General features: G+C 37.5%; 1 protein-coding gene across 3 annotated transcripts in view; it reads left to right on the top strand.

Moving 5' to 3' along the window:
- Positions 1 to 21,413, top strand: part of INTU (inturned planar cell polarity protein) — a 33,501-nt gene extending 12,088 nt beyond the window's left edge. For 2 of the 3 annotated variants that reach the window (XM_014883715.2, XM_088164177.1), the window contains exons 4-16: positions 5,125 to 5,328; positions 8,862 to 8,980; positions 9,278 to 9,367; positions 9,765 to 9,842; positions 10,631 to 10,820; positions 13,242 to 13,295; positions 14,430 to 14,492; positions 15,489 to 15,710; positions 16,086 to 16,505; positions 16,983 to 17,080; positions 17,682 to 17,871; positions 19,578 to 19,732; positions 20,565 to 21,413. In XM_014883715.2, coding sequence (XP_014739201.2) covers positions 5,125 to 5,328; positions 8,862 to 8,980; positions 9,278 to 9,367; positions 9,765 to 9,842; positions 10,631 to 10,820; positions 13,242 to 13,295; positions 14,430 to 14,492; positions 15,489 to 15,710; positions 16,086 to 16,505; positions 16,983 to 17,080; positions 17,682 to 17,871; positions 19,578 to 19,732; positions 20,565 to 20,676 — 1,995 coding nt within the window. In that variant the 3' untranslated portion in view covers positions 20,677 to 21,413. Of the gene's footprint in view, positions 1 to 5,124; positions 5,329 to 8,861; positions 8,981 to 9,277; positions 9,368 to 9,764; positions 9,843 to 10,630; positions 10,821 to 13,241; positions 13,296 to 14,429; positions 14,493 to 15,488; positions 15,711 to 16,085; positions 16,506 to 16,982; positions 17,081 to 17,681; positions 17,872 to 19,566; positions 19,733 to 20,564 lie in introns of all 3 variants that reach the window. The other variant, XR_015803437.1, reaches the window with a different exon arrangement.
- The last annotated feature ends 1,196 nt before the right edge of the window (positions 21,414 to 22,609 follow it).

The following is a 22,609-nucleotide window of genomic DNA, read 5'->3' as shown; positions in this document are numbered from 1 at the left end:
TAAGTGGCCTTTTTCTTAAAACTTCCTCCGTTATCTCTTGAATGCGTTGCTTGACTTCAGTCAGAGTAGAAATTTCAGAGTTTAATTCTGATAAAAATCAGAGTCAGAAAAATCCTATTAAAATAGGTAGGTGCTGATGTCTAGCTTAAAAATAAACATGTCAGCAGAATAGTAGTGGATTTTTTTTTTTTGCCAGTTACTATATTTATAATGGCAATAATTGCTCTGAAAATACTGAAATAGAATGATTGTATCTTCATCAATATCAACAAGACTCAGAAACCACAAGGGAGTAAAAACAAGCCTGAATTAACAAGGAGTGCTATTAAAAATATTTAAGAGCATTTAAATGGTGAAATTGGTACTGGTTTAATATCTAAATAGAAAAAGTAATGCTTAGGGTTCTAAGAGATGTTAGATTGAATACTTTTAAGACCTTTCAAAACTCAACAGTGATGAAACTGCTAGAAGTCAGTAATAAAAATTGATACAAAAAAAAAGTTCCAAAAAATCTGACTTGATGAATGATGTTGCTTTTCCCAAAACCTACTGCATATATCTTCTGGCTGAATAATTTTGGAGCTCTTATGAAGAATTAAATAAGTAATGAAGAATTAGATAGCTATTTCAGACTCAGCTAGGAGAGTGTTACTTACCTAGGATGTTACTAGCATAAATTGGAATATTTTGAGTTATTCTGCTTAAATCTTCTTGCTGATGGACAGGAAGACAAAAAGTTTAAACTTAGAGGTATGAGCAGGTTAAAAATTAGTCTCTTGGTAGTTTTTCTTCAGGTAGAATGTACAAGGTGATGATAATAATAGGAATATTTTACAGTCCAGAGATTTTTAAAAGTGGAAATTTTATGTTTTCTTGAACACAAAAGTTCTGTTTGCAACTTATGGTAGTGCAAGTTCCTGTGGAAGTAGATCTGCAGCTGCAGTGAGGTTGAGTGCTGGGGATGTCAGTCCAGGAAGCTCTCCAAGATCTCTGACAGCCTCAAGTTTGCCTGGAGCTCCTGGAGTTGTGGTCAGGTACTGGCAGAGCTCCATGGGACAAAAACCTTCTCTTGTCTGTCTTTGACCAAATACGGAGTTGCTGTAACTGTTATTAAATACAGAATGATTCAAAAGGCACACATGATCCAGTTTGTGTAATTGCATCCTCTCTAGATTAGGGTGTAGGTATTAGTTGTTGCTAAAATGCAGTGCAGCCCTTCCCAGAGCAGTTCCTTGTGATGCAGTGTCAGTGTTTGCACTGTCAGTAAATCTGTCAAGCAGGCAGCAATTACTTGAAATGTGTAACAGTTTGTCATGGTGGCTTTCCAAATCCTTTCATTAAAGTGCAATTACTCCTTTTCTGCTGTGCAGTTTGAGTCAAGCCAGACGAGTGGTGGCTAGAATAGACCAGTGGAGATGTAAATACTGACTTCTGGGGTTTTGCAATGCAGTACACTGCAGTCATGCTGCTGAAGGAACAGAGGGTTATTGTAGCTGACACTTTGTAATACAAACAAAATTGTTACTGTGTTCTCATTCATCTTACCTTGCAGAATACCAAAAAAGATGCAGTTTGAAGCCTTTTTACTTACATATAAGTTATTTCCTTAAGTGAAGTCCCTACACTTCTGGATTCATGTTAAAAATGGCTGGAATTAATTTCAGAAATTTCACTACCTAAATTCAATTGCACCATGTGGCATAATATATGTCATTATCACATTTCTAGAATTCTGGTTTTCTTACCTCAGTTTAGACAACTAGATCTGGGCTTGTAAGGGCTAGATTAGTGCATTTACTGAGCAATAGAAGTCCAAATGCTACATTTGTCCTTTGCTTTACATTTCTGCAATCGAAATAGTTGCTGTTTCCTAGCACCACGAGACAGAGAAGACAGAATAGGAAGGGCAAGATATACTAAAGGATTATACTCTTCTTTACTCTGATACTCAGAAGCTGCAGAACCATTTTACTCAAAACTTTCTAAAAATATCCAGCCTGAGGCAGACATCTTAAATCAGAAATTTCAGCCTGAAATTTTGAGTTCCAGTTGTTCAGACCATAAGCACATGGCAAACAGATACCAAGAACAGGAAGCAGCAGGCAGTCTTTAAAAGGCAGGCAATGCCCTCAGGTCTGTCTGTAATAAAATCTATGTTCCAAGCCATGTGGCTTTCTTGCAGATGAAATCATGCCTTTCTGGGACAGACCAGTGGTACACCAGCTACATTTTCTCTTCCTATACTGAGAAATGTGTAATAGTATTAAGAAGCAGATTGAATACAGAGTGACCTTCCATCACTACTTTCCAGCTTCCAGCAGTTAATAGTAAAGGACTTGTAAAATCAGTTAATAGTTTCTATGTTCTCCTTTGTTTCTTAAAATTCCTTTGACCTCCACAGCATCCTGGAGCCGTGATTTATGTAACTGGGAAGTTTTATGTTAATTATCACTGACTTTTAAATTGCCATCTAATCAAGAGCATGTCATACCCCTCGTGTTCCTGTGTTATGAGAAAAAGTTAACTGTTCATGTCTTACCCTGCCATGGCTGTGGAGAGTTCTGTCATGTTCCACTTGGATCACCATTTTCAGCTTAGGAAAGGTGACAATGTCCGTCACAGTTTGCTGTTTCTGCCACCTTCTTGCCATTTGGTTAAATTCTTTTTGAGAAGTGTTCTGAGATTTGAGAACATGAGCATGATAAATAGAGTGGAATATTAATGCTTTTCCCATTCTTCATGTCGGTTTCTTTTCTATTTTCTGTTGTGCATTGAACTGATTTTCTTCAGGAGAACTGGAATCAAAGCTGTGGGAGGTTTCACAGTCAGTACTTATAATAGGGGACTTTAGTCATATTTAATCAGATCCTATGCACTGCTCAGGATGAAGATTGATTTCTTCTCCACAAAAAAAAAAAAAAAAAAAATCTTAGGATATGTAGATACCCAGTCTCTTGGTCCTTTTCTATTACAGTGATGTGGGAGGCAGCATGGATGACTCCAAGTTGAAAGAGAGTTAAAGTTCTGTTCAGTCCAGTTTGTTTTGATTCTCTTCCCTCGAGGATCTTACGGTTGTGTCTCTTAAGACAAGACAGACTAAGTTTGTTTTTTTAAAAACGGAGAGACTAAAAGATAGACTGCAGCAAGAATGACATCTGTGTGTCATTAGTGTAGAGACTGTAGCCTAAGTGTCATGACTAAATGTCCACAGACAAGATGCAGTAGAAGTTAGAATTTCTATTGAGCCTTGAGAAAATCTGTAAAAAGTTAGGGTATGAGGAAAATATTCTGAAATATGTGCAGATGGCATGACAAAGAAACAGAACTGAGTCTCACAATGCTGGAGAAGAAAACATACACTTACGAAACTGTCAAGTATCAAGTTACTGGGTCTTAGAAAGCAGCTGCTCCTTAGCTGGGTGTTCCTGCTCCTTGAGCCCTGTTCGTGTGCAGTGTCAGGAACCGAAACTGAACTGATGAGAGAGCAAGGGATGAATTGAGTACAGGACAGGAGAGCAGGACTGACTGCAGTACTGTGGCAGGGAAGAGAATAAAAGGCTGATAGCAGCTCAAATAGGGGAGGAGAACATTAATGGAAGGTGTTGGGAGAGGGAGTAAAGTGGAAGGGGAGGTGGCAAGCAGTGACATAAATGTAGCTGTAAGAGATGGCACTTCTCTCTGAGCTAGCTTGACAGGCAGTGGGTGTTTTTAAGCATCAGTATTTCTTGCTGGCACTCCTCTTCTGAAATTTGTGTACACACATACACAATTATGAAAATGATCTGTTTTTAAATGTGTAAATTACCTCTGCTTGGGCTTCTCAAAATGGGAGAAATAAAAATGGATTTTGTTGCATCAGTTCTCAGGCTAAATTACCACTGATTTTAACAAAGAAGCAGGATTTGGTGTGATGTGTTATGTTCAGAATTTCCCAGCCAATAGGCATGTTATTTGGAGGCAGACAAACAGTCTTGAGTAAAAACATGTGAAAGTGGGACCTAAGAGCATGCCCACTTAGTCCAAATATATCTTCAGTCACTTTGAAGACTGATAAAAAATAAGGTCTCATCCAAGAACATAAATTATTTTCTTCTCCTTGGAAATTGCGATTTTGTGCTCAGTAAAGAGATAGGTGTTTCTCACATCTCCTCATTTCATACTTAGGAAAATGTATGTACAAAAAAAAATCACTTTCATCACTGCTGAGACAATTAGCAAACATAACTTTTGTAGGTGAGGGCTTAAAACCAAACTTTAAAATATGTTTCCACATCAAGTTAAAATTAGATGTTGCTTGTGTGTCAGGAAATACGCATTTATTCTAAAACTCCTGGGTTTAAACTTACTTGAGAAATAAGGGACAGTAAATATCATATTTTTTTTTGCCAAAATAAGCTTGATCATTTAAACTTGCAAGGTTTTGTTTAAGAGAGGATATTCTTTTTTGTGTTCTGATCTTTTTTCTTCTGAAGACATAGCACAGTAAGGGATGTAGGCTACTTGGTAGTTGTGTAAATTGTTCAATAAAGCAACAAAACTCTTATTTTCTGATTTTACAGTTAAAAAAAGGAAAACTAACATACTGAAAATGAAAGAATTGCTACCATTAAAATTTAACAGACTTTTGCAGTCCAGTGTAAACTTAATTTGGTTTCCCTGTGCAAATGTGTCGGTGCACTCAAAATGGCAAAGAAATGCTCAAGAAAGAGCCTTCAGGATATATTCTTAGGAAACTGCTGACATTTTGAAAAATGTCAAATACTGTATGTGTTTCAAAGGCCACAGTCATGGGTGTTTGTGCTCAGACAAAGCCAGAGCAGTAAGTATATTTTTCCATTCTCAAAACCATAAGAATTAAGTATGAAAACACAGCAAACCACATGCTTACTCACATGGTTCATAGAGCATGTAATAGCTGGCTTTGTCCTTTGTAATAGATGGTTATGTAGTGCTGAATGTGTAATTGGATTTCTTGAAACAGCAGAAATTTTGTTTGCTTACATCTTCGTCTGTAAAGCTGAGGCTGAGAAAACCTAACCTCTTAAAGTGCTCAATGTTTCATCTGGTGCTGGAAAGTAATTGTAAGTACACCCTCATTCTCACAGTAATTAATTACCTTAATAGGTTAAACTGACATTTGAAACCTCGGTATTTGAGCCTGAAGGAACTTCTCAGCAAAGGAACAAACAAACGCAGTCAAGTATGAACAACCTGGTTCGGCTCCTGTGGGGAGGGGACAGTTTGGACCTTCAGCAGGCTGTGCAGGACGTGCCTCACATTGTCATGTTCCTCACACTGAAACTGGACTCTGAGACATCCAAAGATGAGGTATGTGGTTGATTCAATAAACCTGAGCAGAAAGGTAACCACTGAGCACAGCAGCTGCTAGGACATCTGATGTAAAAGGATAAATAAAAAATCCTCTTGATGGTTTGGAGTTGTGAATCATCCGTAAAATACCCATTTTGGCAGAAATAAGGCCTGAAATTCCAGGGGGGGAAGAATCAGCATCAGTGCTGACATTGCTGAGCAGAAGCAGGTGAGGAGCAGCCGATGTGGTTCCCCAGTGCTTGAGCTGTCTCTGGATGCTCACCGGGATCTGCCTAGTCAAAAAAATATCCCCCAGCAGGAGCTGCTGGCAGTGCACATCCATCATGTGTCTGGTTCCTCCTGTTTGAACATGCTAATGTGCCTTTTCTTAGAGGGCTCTGGCTCTCTGCTGTGAGCAGGCAGCTGCTGATTCTTGCTTGGGCAGCGTTTTTAGAGCCACTGAAGTACTTCTCCTTTGTCCTGTAAAGCTTCTTTTCATGTCTCTTTCCTTTTTGTGTTCTTCAGGAAAGTTTTGCCAGTGTGCATGTAAGCCATTGTAAGTTTGTGTGGTTGTTCAGCATGTAGCCATAGCTACAAATACTTCTCTCCACCAGGGACGCAGAGCTGAGGCTGGCCTCTTGCCCAGTCTGGAAATGACAAGTGGACAAAGTGGACTTCTTAGGAATAGAAGCCCTTGTGTGAATTCAAATTTAGCATTGTGTCCCAATGCTGAGGAGACATCAAACAAAGCACAGGTTTTTCCAGTCCCCAGAGACTAAGATGGCAGGACAGTGATGGAGTGGGGAGCAGAAAAGAAAATATTTTGCTTTCTCTCCCTTGGAATTTATCCTTAAATTGAGATACCTTTACTTTTTTTAAATACTATTTTAACTGGTACAAGTCTACATTCTGTTGGTGATGTGTAAGAGGGAAAAAGTGTTACAGCTACACAAAATAGGGTTTAATTTTATTTTCTAGAGACAGAGCTGAGAAGGAGAGCCCTAGAAAATTGCATACCATAATACGTACTAGTCAAAGACCAATGTTTTCTTGACCACATAAACTGTATGAAACATTTAAAAAAATAATTTCAGGGCCTCTGGCTCCTTTCTTACACATGTAAATGCCTGATAGCAATTCTGCATTTCACAGTAAATTGAATACTGGTTTCTTGCCTCATTGTTGTTTTACATTCTCCCAAGAAACGGGATTAGTCCTGAACATTGAGCAGAGGTAAAAGAGGGATTGTAATGCCCTTGCTGTCCCTTCACAACATGCAATAATTGTTTCCTGAGAAGTCTTGGCAGTTATGCAGCCCCAAATATGTTGAGAGATGCTTTGCTGATATAATGAAGCTCTTTATAATGTTTCCTTGCAAAACAAAGCCTTCGTCAAGGCATTTGTCTTTAATTTCATTTTCTGAACTTCAGGCAACTTCTATCCTGTTAATGTACTGTCCCAGATGTAGTTTAAACAGTACTTTAAATGGAGTTATGGTGCACCAAAGCCATCCTGCACAATAGAAATATAATGATCCCTTAAGAAGCTGCTTTACCCGTATCCAGAGGAGGCACAGCATGCAGATCACATCCGTGTAAACTGTGGCAACTGGAACTTGTAAATAACTATTCCACTTGTGAGCTTTTGGCACCTAAAATAGAATTAATGAGCTTTAAGACTTAGAAGCTCTGTCTGCTCAGCTATACAGGGAAGTAGTATTGGGAATCATTTAGGATGTGTGTATACCTGTGGGGGGTGTCCCTATGGTAACAGTTTCTCAGTGAGTAAGGGCAATCCTGCCTTTTTTTGTATTTTGGTTTAAGCTGGGTATTACAATTATACATTATTTGTAGCAGTGTACAAAACTCACATCTTTGTCTTTGACCTGATTTTGATAATAGAATGTCTTAAAAGGAATAATGTTCATGTTCCTCCTACTGTTACTAGAAGACTCTGTCCAGGTTTGGGGGTTGGGTTGAGGGAGAATTTACACTTTAAGAAATGAGCCGCTTGTATTTATTAATTCCCTGTGACCTTTGGGCTTGCTTTGGAGACAGCAGATCTGGTGGCATGTGCTGGCCCTTGTTAAATCATTATATCCATACATGATAACAGCTCTGCCCGTTTGTTACAGTTGGCTTTTCTTTCCCTGGGAATGTGTTCAGATAATTCTCTTAACAAATTTTGTGTAAAGGCCCCAGTTCATAGTCAGGAGGGGGGGAAAAGGCTCTTTCTAGCCCTTTGCAGTGCTGCAGTTAGAAAACAGCAGGGTTTCTCCAGTTGAGGGATTGATTCCAGAAAAAAAGATCCTTGTCACTAATGAGTATTTATAAATAGAGTTAATTAAATTGGATATGAATGAAGAGTTTGTCAGGTCCTTCAGTAATGAAATTTTGCATTCTTTTAGTCTTGATGAAGGAAAATTTTCTAGTGGGTGTTGGCACTGGATGAATGTGCTTAGTGACATAAACAGGGAAGTTAATCATGCCTGTGTTTAATTTGTTTGTGGAGAAAGATAATTTACTATAATCTTTGCAGCAGATATGCTTAATATTAAATGCATTATTTTTGGCCCATCGTGATTTGGCAGAAAGCAATAAATGAGGGGGAATCATGTTTGCTTATTATGCTATTTTTATAGTTGCTGAAATAATACAACATTTTTGAAAATGCTTGAATAAAATAATTATTTTTTTAAATGGCTCGAAAAAGAAAAACATCTCACAAACACTTATCTCTGTAGAGCTTTAATTTCAAATGACTTGTGTAATTGTATCTGGTCAGATGTTTCAAGAGAAATTTTAATGGTGTATTTTAAAATTTGAGCATATTCATCAGTTATGTTTTATGCTATCCATATAAAGCAGCTGGGCAGGGTTATACAGAGAGACTTGAGTCTCCATATTCTCCTGTTAGTTCTGAAGAGCTGTATGTCCAATGATGGTTTAAGTCAGAATGTAAATATTGAAAGAACTGTACAAATACTTGATCAGAGAATGCAGCCATTTGATTGGAGGGGACATTAAAGATCATCCAGCTCCTAGCCCACAGCCATAGGCAGGGACCCCTCCCACTGTACCACACTGTTCAAGCCCCATCCAGCCTTCCTTGGACACTTCCAGGGATGGGGCATCCACGGCTTCTCTGGGTAACCTGTGCCAGGGCCTCAGCACCCTCACAAGAAAGAATTTCTTCCTCTCCTTTGGCATCAGATGTATTAACTTAAAGCTGTAAGATGCAGTGGCCACACTGTTTGTCATTTTACGTTTCACCATGTAATAATTATTCTAAGTAAGTCATGTTTTTCTATAAAATAGAGAATTTAAAACTGTCAGAAACATTCATGTGCCTTTTAGACCTTTCCAGTATGCCCATGCTGCACACTGCTTGTTTCAATGTCATATGAAAGGATATGATAAAAGATTCCTTGTTTTTAAAAAACCCAACTGTTACCACAAAGAAAAAAAAAATCATTATCTTGTTTTCTATGGGGATTTTTTGGAGGGGTTTTGGTTTTGGCTTGCTTAACTAACAGCTAACTTTCTTCACAGCAAGAAATTATTTATCAGTACCCCATATCTGAAGCATCCCAAAAACTGAAAAGTGTGAGAGGGATATTTCTCACACTGTCTGACATACTGGAAAGTGTTACTGGTACCGAGATTATCAGGTAAAAGTGTTTGAAATGTAATTACTGTTTTTATTACTTTATGCATACATGTACAGCAAACATGGGTCATGCATCAAGTTCTAGACAAACCAGAGCAACTCAACCTGTTGAGGCAATAACACTTTAACTACAACAGCATGCCTGAAGTTGGAGTGCTCAGCCTGAATGTAATTTGATTTGGGGGAATTTCGTTGTAGTGGGTTGCAGTGACTAGGATTTTTAGTTCAGTGAAATGATTTTCAACTCCTTTGTAACTTCCTAGTATTAACAGAAATACTTCTGGTTTCATTTTTCTAGTTCCTCCCTTTTCTTATGTGAAAAACTGGTTCAAGTTGTTTACTGGAAAGAATCTGACAAGTTGCTCGTAATTGGCCTTCCTGAAGAAAAGTGAGTTTCAAAGGAAAAGTTTAGTTTTCCTTTAAATTTTGTGTCCTCAGATTTATTTTGTGTACTCTTTAATAAAAAAGGCAAGAAAGGGCTTAAAATGTACTTTTTACTGTAACAAGTTTTTATGTCTGATTCCACTATTTTGATTGACTTTATTCACATCTTTCATATATCCATTGCTGTAGTTTCTTTTTCATTTCCTCTGAGGAGAGTAAGATCCCAGAAATATTTATAAGTTAGAAAAGAGTAATATCCTAGGATTTGGTAAACTCAAGTTCTTTGCAGAGACTGCTGAATAACATCAGTAATAAGACATATTTGCACGTCCTAGGAGGAGTGCTTATTTATCATAAAGATGTTATAACCATAGCTGTATGTTTTAATTTTTATTTGTTAGCGTGCCACTTTTTCATCTGAGGAACATGATTCAAGATGTTGTCAGGACCTTGACATTCATGTACAGTTCTTTAGACAGGTGAGTTCTTTCAGAAGTATTTTCTGTTCAGTCACTCATTTTTCATTGGTGCTCACTTAAAAAGACAAATAATAAGATTAATTTTAATGTTTCCAGGGAATTTCTTTGCATGTTCCTTTACACTTGTATAAAAGCAAGAATTCTGTTGTTCTTGCCTTTTGGTTTCAGTCTTAACACTAGTAAGACACTGTTAAAGCAGTCTTTGTCACTTGAGAAAGTTTTGTCCTTGATTAGGTGAAATCATTCCCATAATTCAGGTCACTGTGGATGTCAGCAGCACTCTGCAAATGTTATCCTCTGTGTCTATCAGTGTTAGATGTGTAAAAGAGTAAACACTCTGAACTTCTCCAGAGTGAGTGTCTGGATGCCAAACTCCATTTGGCAGAGTGAGTGTCTTTCTCTGCATTTGGAAATCACCCAGGAGATTTTCAGTCTGTTACCTAAATAAAATTGCCCAGGTGGATTACTCGTATTCTTGCATTTAATTCAGGGTTCATGTGTGTATGCCATAGTGAACAAAGAAAAATAAATCTCACTTTCCAAAAGGATGAGACTGTTGTTTCACTCACCTTAAGTTGCACTCAGACATATACTTTGATACCAGACTGCTTTAGTTTGCTCTTTGTTTGTAGGTACTGCCTGGATATTAGCCTAGTGGTTTTTTCCATGTTAAAAATACATCCAAATGTAGCATCGTGCTGTAAAGAGGCTTGTGTAGCACTGAGGGTTATATAAACAAGCTGCAAATTTCTCAGTGTTATTCTAACTTGGAGTTCATGTTTGTCCAGTGCTTTTTGCCAGGTGGAAAATGTTTCTCGCCTGGATCATTTTTTCAACCTGTTCTTCCAGCGTGCCCTTCATCCTGCGAGGCTGCAGCCCTGCCCCAGCCCCCGTGCTCAGCAGCAGCGTTCCTGCAGTGCCCTGTTCCTGGACAGCCTCCCAGGCCTGCGCTGGCTGACACTGCCTCAGGAAATCAAGGTCAGGTCCTTGGCACACCTCTCCAGGAAAACCTGGGCATGACAGGCCAAAAGGTCAATGCAGATGTCTTCTGCTCTTCCTTCCTGTCTGATTTAACTAAGTGCTGTCCGTCCATTTTCCTATGAAATTCAAGTTTGGAGCTACACCATCATTCCCACGGGATTGCTATTGTGACAGTAATTTGGTGACTTTAGAGTTATGTAGGAAGAGTAGAGAAAGCAGCCCGTGGTATATAGCTGTATGTGTAACTTTGACTATTGGCAGGCAGGAAATATTATTCTAGAAGCCCATGTACTTCTCATCATTTAGAAGAGTTATAAATGGCTGTTGCAGAATCAGAATAAATATCCATATGTCATTTGTTGACACCAGACAGATACAGTTTTTCTGCACCATTTCACTGTACCAGGTTACCTTTGTGTTAGAAACTGAGTTGTGCTTTAAGACAAAAGGTAAATCACAGTGAATAACATTTCATTATAACATTTAATAACATTTTAGCTGCCACTTATAAACTCTGCCACTTATAAACTTCACTTTCATTACTTTAGTGTCTGTGACTCCAGTTTAAAATGTTAGTCTTGTCACCATAGAGTTGTTTTTTTAATGAGTATGTGCTGTGATTTAATGCAAATAAAACACCTGGGAAATTTTAAATTCAGAGTTTTCTTTCGTGGAGAGGCCCAAAATATTTGTACGATTTGTACTCAAGATATTTTGTAATATTTGTAGATAATATAGTTAAGGCTAATTATTAGAAAATTATTCTGATCTGAGCTGACCATAAACTCCATTATCCACACTTAATTCATCAACAACAGCAACAAAAAAAGAAACCACATTGTATTCACTGAACTTCAAGAGGCTGTGAGATGGGAAATTAAAATTGCTTCTCAGAATGGATCTGGGAAAGGCCCAAGTCTGGATGTTCATAATGATTTTTCTTCTGCTGTGGCACATTCTATAATTTTTAGGTCTTTATTTGAAGATAACATTAACTAGGACTTTGCTGCATTTCTGTTTTTATGTTTAGTAAGACCTCAGTGTATAATTTTCATGGCAGTGTTTGGAGGGAAAGGGATGAAGGGTTAAAGTCTTTCAGTTTACTCTTGACAGGGTTTGCAGAATGATTGCACGTTTGCTACGGTTCAGTAGGAGTTGTCAGGGATGTTGCAAATTATGCATCAGTCTGTGCTGTTGTTTCCAAACAGATTTCTCTTCGCCAGTGTGGCTTTCTCCCTTTTCTTCTCTAAAGGAGAATTGTCTTCTCCTTTATCTTTAGTCACGGACTGATGATTATTTAGTTCTTTCTACCTTGCACTGTAGTTTTTTACTACTTTTTTGCAATTTGTTGATCAGAGGTTTTTCCATGTTTTCCATGGTTTTTTTTCTTACTTCTCAAGTTTCTGTAGGGAGGCTCTGCTGTGCTTTGGTCTCCAGTTTAGCTTACAGGCTGCTTTTTTCTTACAAAATAGTAAGTTTTAAAAGGACTTAGAAAACGGCATCACTGATACTTAAAATAGACATCACTTTCCAGAGTTCTTTGAGATCATTCCCATTTACTAGAAAAGTGGTGTTGTTGCAGAAGATGACATTTCCAGTTAGTGTTTTGATGAAGCTCTTTCTATTCTGTAAGGAATATAAAACTAAAAATGTCAGTTCTTCAGGCAGAAAGCCATTTGAATTTTGACTGGGGAAAAGCTGAGAGGCTGGTTAGTTGTCGAGTGCCAACAGGCTTGCTGACATTTCTCTGTTTGAAAACTGGCTGTAATTTCAGTTAGAGGGAGCCTGTTAACACAGCCCAAGAAGTTTGTAATTATGTGATTTAGGTTCTTTTCATTAAGTAGCACATTTATGTCATGAGTTTCAGTGCCTAGAACCTAGGAAAAAACTCTTAGTAAAACTTGATTTAACCAACAACAGCTCTTGCAGTTACAGAAATAAGGAGGCTTAAAGCAGTTTCAATAGAACAAAAAGAATGTGTGGGAGAGTTTTGGCGACTTCCATAGAGACAAAAAACTGAAATCCATTGAATAAAAGATTTTTCTGAAAACTCAGTTGGGTGCAGTAATGTGCCAGATTTGTCTCCAGACCTCGTGTTATAAAGCACGCTGAAAGCAAGAGTGACATCTCCTTTATACCAGACACTGGGGTCAGCAGGCACTCAAGCAGAGAAATTGTACAGTTCAAAGAGCAGGGAAATAGACAGCAATTAGAAAGGATTTTTCTTAATTCTGGTATCTCCAGGTGGTATCTCTTGATACTTGATGTTACTAATAAAAAATAGGTGCAAACTTTTATCTGCTCACCTTGTACTTGTGAATCCCAATCTGAGACAAGCAAGACAGAGCAAGATGTGCTATTACTGGAAATTAATGTGTTGGAAATCTCTGCTAAAAGGTATTTTTTTTACTATTTCAGCTGGAAATTGACACAGCACTGAGTGATCTGGAAGCAGCTGACTTTGCAGAGCTGGTAAACATTTTATTTTTGTTGGCTTTGCACAGCATCTCCATGCCTTGGTGTGACATTCAGTGGTTTGAACAAGCACTATTTGCAAAATCCATCAACTTCTTTTAATCAAGTGGGAGTCAAAGCAGTTTAATCCTGAATTTTTCTCTCTAAGCTTAATAGTATAACATATTATAATCTATAGGATTGGTCACTGAAAATCTATGATTTAATATAATTTAAATCCATGGATGTCTACAAAAACACTGATTTCAACCAAGGCAATTGTTGTTACATTTTTTCTTCGTGTAAATAACTATCTCCTTCTCAAGCAATTGTGAACAAACTTGGAAACATCTATGGATCAGAATTTAATTTTTCCAGTTTACAGAAGGCAGTTACAAATTCTGCTTAGCTTTAATACTGCTGAAAAAGGTAACAGTCATATAATTTACTTAAGTAACTCTCAGCAGTGCAGGGTGTAAACATATTGACATTTCAGCTTTACTTTGTAATGAAAGAGCTCTCTTGAGTTCCTGTTCCAGAACAGTTACTCTAAAATTCTATTCAAAAGAATCCCTGCACTAAACAACCTGGATGATTATTTATAGAAATCAGTGTTTATAATTTACAGTTTATTGCACAGAAATTCCACCTACTTAATTTAAAATACAGCATATCCATCTAAAAGCAGTGCTGCTAATGGGAGAGCACTGGGCATTAAAAGATGAATGAGTGGGAATATTTTGAGTAAAATGTCAAAGACTGGAAAAAAATGCTTTGACTTGTAAGTTTTACTCAAGGAGGGCCCCTGGTGTCAGTAGTTATGCTAAAGCTACTTTGCTGTTAGCTGTGAGAATGAACATAGTCTAACAAAAATAGTTTATGAACACATAACAATTAAATAGAAACTAGTTATTTTGAGCTGAAATTTTTAGACAAAATTGTAATGATATGGAATTCAATAATGGAGGCTAAAAACTTGGTATTTCCCTTAACTGCTCAGTATTAACTGCTGTACTGGTAATAAGAGGTGGTCAGATATGAAAGTATTAAAGTATTGATTACAACTGACCAGAATTAATTCATTTGTATTTGATAAATAAAATAAAAACATTGAATTAAAAATTACACAGTGCTTTTCTTTCTCCCCAACAGTCTGAAGATTATTTTGACATGAGAAGATTGTATGTGATCCTGGGCTCTTGTCTCTTTTACAAGGTAATATAAACGATTAAGATCTAAAGACGAGGAAAATGAATCTAGAAATCTGATTTAGTCTTTCAGAATCTCACAAATCTGCAGTGAATATATGACTGATTTAAGCATGTATTTCTAGTAACAGATCTAAAGCTCAAACACCGTAACAAAAAAAATCAATGTCATGAAATGATATGTACTGTATGAACAGCAAGAACAAAAATACGTCTTTAAAACTGGAATTTCTTGGTGTACAATCCAAGGATTGGAAATAGAGACTCATAAGAAAGTAGTAAGAGTCAGTTCAGCTGAGACTGTAGGATATTCTAATAGGAACTCTTGTTCATTCCCATATTTTAAAAGCAGGTGCTCTATCTTGAATCTGTCTTCATATCCAACTTGAGAAATTGTATTGACAGCTTTTTTCACTTTGGCCTCATTCATAGCTTTATTTGTCTTTGGTAAATACAAACAGTGTAATTAATCAATAGTATAAAGAGCAAGGTAACAGCCTTTGCTTTAAGAAAACTTGCAGCATTTTAAGAATTTTATCAGGCAACTGTTCTTTGTTATGGGAGGGTTATTAGAGAAGTGGAACTGCACAGTATCTACCAGGACAGTTTCAACTTTAAAGCCCTTAGTGCTGGAACCACTGTACTATGGATCTTTGGAAATTTTATTAATACCAGTGAAAGTGAAACTCACTATTTTTGGAGAGAGAATTAAATGAAAATTTGAGCACCTTAACACTGTAGCTGTTTTGCAAGCTGGGAAAGCCCAGCTCACCTTTGATAACTTGCATATATGCTGATGGTTGATTTGTTTATATTTAGTGTTTTGATTATTTAGATGTGGCCCAAAAACTCAGTGTTGTACAACTGCACACCGAAAAGACAGTCTGTGGTCAAAAACCTTAAGATGTCAGTGCATGTGAAGCAGGGCTATCTCGGCATGAAAAGTACTCTGAAGTGCTGCATGGTGGTGGTGTATTTCTCACTTCTTTTCTGTTGAATTCAGGGTTACTTGATTGGTAATCACTTGCCAAAGGAAGACCTTGTTGATGTGGGTCTCTACTGCCGGCACTACTGCCTGTTACCCCTGGCAGCAGAGCAGAGGATTGGGCAGTTGGTGATTTGGAGGGAGGTGTTCCCACAGCACCACCTCCAGCCCTGTGAAGAGGAAAGTGTGACAGGATACAGGGAACCTGAAGCAAGATACTTCCTACTGATAGTCGGCTTGGTGAGTTAATGCTGCAGAATGCCCATTCTCTGAGGTCCCTTTTGCTGTTGTGAGTTTGTCTGTTCACTACATCAACGTTTTCCATGCATTTTTTGTGTAATTTCTCAGAATACTCAAAACTCTAGCTGTTTCATGGGATAGAATTTCCCAGGAAGCAGCATTATATATCTCCAAAGCTTGCCAAGTTTAATATAAATTCTCATTATTTTTATGCCTTTTCACTTCAGTTAAAAATGTTTCTACCTTCATATCTTGTCCTTTCAGACAGCTCACATCAGAAACGTCTGGGGTTGGTTTTCTAAGTGTGGACTTTATTTAAAGCAATCAGATGAGTTTGTAAGCAGTCTTTTCTGTTTGCATCCTCTGTATTTACAGAGACACTTTGTCCTGTGTGTCCTGCTGGAGGCAGGGGGCTGTGCATCCAGAGCTGTTGGGAATCCAGGACCAGACTGTATCTATGTAGACCAGGTCAAAGCAACCATACTGCAGCTGGAAGGAATAGACGCCAGCATAGAGGAAAGGCTGGATTCTCCCTCCATCCCACCTTTAGCCTGTGCCGACTGGTTCCTTCCTGCAGCACGGGACAGACTGGAGAGCTTGAGCACCTCGCCCATGCTAAGCAAGCTCCAGAACTCGTGCAAGCCTGTGAGCAGTGCAGGGAGCAAGAGGAGCCTCTTTGGGGACAGCTGCCACAGCACACGGACACAGAGCCCCCCCAGGAGCAGCGGAGCAGCCGAGCAGGGCAGCCAAGGGCCGGAGGAGGAAAGCACCAACCCACAACCTGTGGGGGAGCAGGTCAGAACATGGGCACTGAGAATTGATGAGGTTCTGGGGGGCTTGGGGAGAGGGCACCTCATTCAAACTGGGTAACTTTTATAAAAGCTCACTATAAAAGAGTAAGTCCCTTGAATTCAGTAGAAAATACTTTTGTTGCCTTGGAAAGCTCTGAGTCAGCTTCGGAGCTATCACACTTCTTTATTTTATTGCTTGTAAATATTTGGGGATTTCACATGACTGAAGTGGGCACAGCTGTGTTGAAAAAAAGCAGATATAACTGGAAAATATTCCCAAAAACAACCTGTCAAAACTAATTGCTGCACAGTTGTACAACTGCTTCTAACCAAGTTTAGTCTAAAACAGGCTATCAGATAAATTTATATAAATTGATATAACTGGGCCTTATTAAAAATGCTACATTGTCCTTTCTGTTGGATTCTATTCTTTCTTTAGCTGTGTGTTCTCTGTTATTTCATCTATCTGCTTGTTTTTCAGGCCACTAGAAAAAAACACATCCTGCCAAACCCATTTCATTCAGGAAACCTTAAAAAGAACCCTTCAGAGAAAGATACAGAACTTCTAAATGCTGTCAAGTAAGAAATTATTTTTCATTGAGTATTTAATTTTTTAGGCCATGCTTGGATTGTTTTTTGAATATGCACAGATCACAGAAGTCCCTGCATGATTTTATTCCAACCCAAGCTTTGCTATGCAAAGATTATCAGAAGTGAATCTGTTAAACTGAGAGCTTAATTAAACGTAAAAATTTGAAATAATACAGTAAAAGACAACTGCTTTGAATAATATGTCAGTATTGTGCACACCTGTCCCACATCTGTGTGACCTTGGAATTTCAAGGGGGAATTTCTGGACCACACACGTACTTACCTTGTGTGTCTGTTTCTAGGTAGGTATACAATGAAAAAAGCTTTTATTTCACTTTCCTCTTTTGGGGATAGTTTTTGAGAAGTGGGATTCCTAACTAGCACCACAATTTTTAAAGTTGTTGGTTTTTTAGATTGAGTATTACAGTCAAAATTAGCAAGATTTCCTTGGTGTGGAGATGGGAACCTTTTGAATGCCTGTACCCATTTTGCACCCTTCTGTAATTAGAAAAACAATTTTGCCTTAAGAAACAGAAGCTGCAAATTATTTTAATTTTTTAAATTAAATTAATTCTCCAATGTGTTTAAGGCTGACATCTGGTCCTGAGAATACCCTCTTCCACTATCTGTCTTTGGAGACAATGCAAGGAATTTTTATTACTCCAACTCACAAAGAAGTAGCACGGCTTGGTGGCTCCATCCACCCTCAGTTAATTGAGAATTTCTACCAGTGCTGCCTTTCAATTCGTTCCATTTTCCAGCAGTCCATGAGGAAAGAGGTATGAAAATTTGGATTTCTTTGTCCACATTCTCAATTCAGTATTTCAAGATTCTTTTCATTATTTCAGTGGTTCATGAGCAGCTGTATTTGCATGTCTGCAGGCTGTAATCCAAAGTGGAATACTGTCAGTTGTATTTTTTAGATCCTAAAGTAACAATTCAAGTGACTTAAGTGAGAAAAGAGGAAATAGCTACAAATTGAATGAAGGCGAGTTTGCAAATAGCAGTATAGTTTTTCTTAATGTTTCTTTGATGTTACTGAAGAAGTAATTTCTGGCTAGACCCATGTGCCTTGTAAATCTAAATTTTTAAGTGTTAAAAATAGTGATACTTTGGTGGATTGGTCACATGGCACAGTAGGACTTTGGCAATGAGCCATGTATTTTGAGCATTTCTTTTGGAGATGCAGAAACCCAAAAGCAAGCAGAGAGAATAAATGAGTATTTCTTAGAATCAAATTGCCTTTGGCTACAGCCACTATATAGACATTTTATAGTTCAAGCCATAAAAACAGAGAATCAGAAATAACTGATGGACACATCTCTTTCAGGGAAATCTGGTGCAGTCTTTTGCATATTGGCTCCAGAAATTAATGCTGAAATTATCTATTATGAAATATAGCTGAAATTAATACTGAAATTATGTATATTATGGCACGAGGAGAATGTAAAAGAATAAATAAAAATTTGCCTTGTTCATAGTGCATGACAAAAAAAATCAAATAGAAATGTACTATTGTACTGTGTATTCTTTGTCATCTGCTAAATATTGTTATGGTTTAGGATCCATTACTGCACCAGTAATGCAAAGTTACTGTAAACTGATCAATAATTAATTTTGCCTCAATTTTTGAGAACTGAAAAGTCACAATATAACTTTAAAAATGTGTACAGGAATCTTGAATAACTCTTAAATTGAGCAAAAATAAGCTCTGTGATCTTAAACCCTAAATATGATGCTTTGACCATGTCTTCTAGATGTCCAGCCTCTACATCTTCAGTATTGTAGGCAGATTGAACAATGTGGTATCTGCATATGGTGGACAGAAGTTCCTCAAGTTGTTTTCTAAAAAAGCCCTTTTCTTTCACCTTTGAAGCAACTGTTTCACTGGCAGATCCAGAGATGAATTGGAATTTCTGCAAGGTTTATTCAAAAGCTCTGCTCAAAACATAGCTCTAAAAGCTGTAGAAAACACAGCCTTTATTTTCTATGCTTTTATGTCCTTATACTGAGTGAGAGTCAGAAAATGCTCTGAGCAAATTGCTTCAGCTGTTTATTTACAAAAAGAAATTCCTGCCTGGCCAAGTTTATTCAATAGACTCTTACTATCACAGTTCTTAATTAGGGAAGCACGCAGAGAAAAAAAGATGAGAGCTTTAGCTGTTGTGACACACTTACTGCAAGTGCCTTAGTATCTCAGATGTCTTACTAGAAAAGCTGTGTTTAGCTAGAAGGAAAAAAAGTCAAAAAAGGGAGCACGTGTCTAATTCCAACTTGTGTAACAATGGAAAAGCCTTTTGATGCCAAAGTAACAAAACTGTGGAGAAAAGAATCATGTAAGCAAGTTATTTCTATCTTCTAGGCCTGGCTTTTTGACAGCAGAAACATCCATCAGGGAGTCCTGAACAAATCACATGGTTGTATTTGCTCATGTTTATGTCAAAATGTCTCATTCTCTACTAACATTTCACCAGTTGTGTTACAGAAAAAGAAGAAGGCAGGCAGTGGCATTTCAGAATTGAGTAAGGCAGCTGAGGACCCAGGTCTGGTGAGAGAACACGGACTTCTGTTTGAGTGCTCTCCTGAAAACTGGACTGACCAGAAGAAAGCACCACCAACAATGAACTACTGGGTTGTGGGGTAGGTTTAAAGACTAATTTCACCTCCAGTTTTTCATCTTGACTATGCCACTGTGTTTTTTAAAAAGAAATTTAACTGTAGCACATCATAGAAATACTTGAGCTCACTGACTGAGGTAGCTTTAATTTAAGGGGACTGGGAAGTTGCATTGATGTGAATTTCCACCTTTATGATAAACAAATTGAGTGAACAGTTATAATTACTGTTACATTATATAAGAGGCTTTTTCATTGGGAAGAAAAATGTCTAAAAAGAAAAATAATTGTTTCCCACCATGAATGTGGGTAACTGCAGTTTGTGTGGAAAAATTGAAAATTTTAATTAAAACATAAAAAAAAATGTTTATGCTACTGTTGATATCCTTTAAAAATAATTATAATGCAAAGGTATTAACAGCTTCTCTATTTTAGTTCTTTCCCTAGAAGAGCTCATTGAATTAATATGTGGGAAGGTAACTACCCAGATGTTATTATGTTTAAAAATTAGTAAACATGTGAATTCTAGGGCTTGCTCCCAAGACCTTCATTGCAGCTTGTAGCCCAGAAACTTGGCTTGCTGCAAACAGACCAGTAACACAGAAGATCCTGAAAACATGAAGATTTTTTTCCCTACACGGCCTTAAAAACCTGAGTTTTTAAACTTGATTTAAAAATCCAGTGTATTGAAAGAGGTAAAGTAATGCAGGACAGACACCAAAATTTGCCAACTGTCTTACACAGCAGCTTGTTTTAACTTCCTACTGAAACCTTGCACTACAACCAGAATCTACCATTTGAGGTAAAAAGAAATAACATCTGTGATCTTCTTTTTATTCTTTCTTTTTTTTGCCCAGGAGACTCATTCTCCATCCCAAACCTCAGGAGTGTTATGTGTGTTTCCATGACTCAGTGACAGAAGCTGCTGTGGAACTGGCCTTTAAACTGTCCTTTGGCTTAGCTGCATAGATGAGCTTCCTGCATGGTGGTGGTAATTCTTTAAAGCAGCCCATATAAAGGGAAATGAACTCAATTTGGGTGCCACCCACGGGGTATCTTTGAAATGCTTTGAAAAAATCAAATACCTTGTGGTATGACAGTTAAAACTTCAGTGGTGCTTCTAATGAGCTCTTCAATTTAATACTTAAAAGTGTTTCAGAGAACCAAAGTTCTTATTTTTATATGCTGTCACTTTTTTTTCTCCTGGTCATAACTTTATTATATTAAAACACTACATAATGTCTATGTTCACTGCTGTTGAGTGTACAATATGCAACACAAAATGGTAAGCTGATCCTTAAAGTACTCTATGAACATGGAAATTGGTGATGGAGGGAAAAAAGAAGTTCTCCAGTTAGTTAAAATTTTCACATCCAAGGGCCTGAAAAGTACTTAAATGTATTCAGTAGCATTGTGTTAATCAAAACAGAGAGAAATCTTTTAGGCAATTCCTGGCACTTAGCCTCACAGAACTAATGGCTTACCATTTCTGATCTCCTGCACACTCAAGGACTATAGTGTGGTTGATGTTTTACTTGACTCCATGAGTTTTAACTATAAAAAATACTTTTATTTGTTAAAATGCAATTTTGAAGACACAAAGAAAGATGGGGCTGGGCAGGGTGGTTTTAAGATATGCATGGACTTGGCTTATTTTGTATTCATAATTTCATAATAAAAATGTATATTTGTTAAAGAACAGTAAATCATTAACTTTTTATTCTTTTTTTACATAATGTATTGTCTCTTTTTATTATTTTATTCTACTTGTTTTTTATGAGTGCTGCTCATAAAATGCATAACTAGAATGACATTTTAAACAAGGGGAATCAAAGAGTTTAAGTGTTCAGGAAAGCAAATTCCATTTCATGGGTTCTCATGACCAAATCTTTAGATCTTGTTTTCACTAGCAAGTGACACCGTTTGGGGTAGTCCTAAACCAGTCAATCAAATGCTTGCAGAGCTCACAGGGTGATTCACAGCTTGTCTTGATCACTCAACAGTTGCTTTAGTTCCAAGCTGCACAAGTCTCAGGCCTGAAGTGCAAGCTATGATTGAAGACTTTGCTAATCAGCTTTCTCCAGGATTTATGGTTCCTAGCAGATGAGCAACACTATTTCAGTCTGAGGCACAGGAATCACAGCAGTAGCGTGTTAGCTGTGTTCCCTGCATAAATCAAGTGATCAGAATTACTCTGTTACACCTCTCAAAAGCCAGAAATACCCGGGGTTTGGGTATTAGATTTCCTGGTAGATGGAAGAAGGTGGTGGAGGAAAGGCAAGCAGAGTTTGCTGCAATGCTTTTAGCTGTTTATCTTAGTTTCCAGGAGAGCTTTCTGTTTAATTTAGACGAATAGTGTAATTCTAAAAGTGCCACCAAGTTTCTGACACCTGTGTAAAGCTGTTGCTTTAAGATGCAGTGTGAGCACCCTCTCTTGTCAGGAAAAACGTGTGGGGAGGCTGCTTGAGGAGAGCAGAGTCTGCACAGCCCTGTAAATACTCTGCTCTCCTGCACTTTCCATAGCTATCCCTAGTCCTAGAAATGGGTGAAGTAAGAAAGTTGAAAATCTGAGCAATTTCTCGTATTACTGATGTTCTAGTGCTAACACCAAATTCATACGTTCTTGGTAAGTTTCAAAATAAATCTGGATTTCCAAAAAGAAAGGACCTGAAAAGGAAGATTTTTGGCTTTTATTGTAGCTCATACCAAACAGAAGAGATATTGTATAATGTCTTTGGTGTAGTATGAACTTTGGAAATTTTAAAATCTCTGGTTATTTTTAAAAAACCTTTTTTTTTTCTCTGTAGAATTTTTTGCACTGGTGGTTTGGCAAATGTTACACAGTATTTCTCAACACAGGATCTAAAGGTTGCTTTTAAAGACAAACACAAACATATTTTTA

The sequence above is a fragment of the Sturnus vulgaris genome, chromosome 4 (genome assembly GCF_052056855.1).
Source record: "Sturnus vulgaris isolate bStuVul1 chromosome 4, bStuVul1.hap1, whole genome shotgun sequence".
In the NCBI taxonomy this organism is placed as follows: domain Eukaryota; kingdom Metazoa; phylum Chordata; class Aves; order Passeriformes; family Sturnidae; genus Sturnus; species Sturnus vulgaris.
The sequence above is the reverse complement of the archived record's forward strand: the minus strand, read 5'-3'. Positions and strand labels throughout refer to the sequence as shown.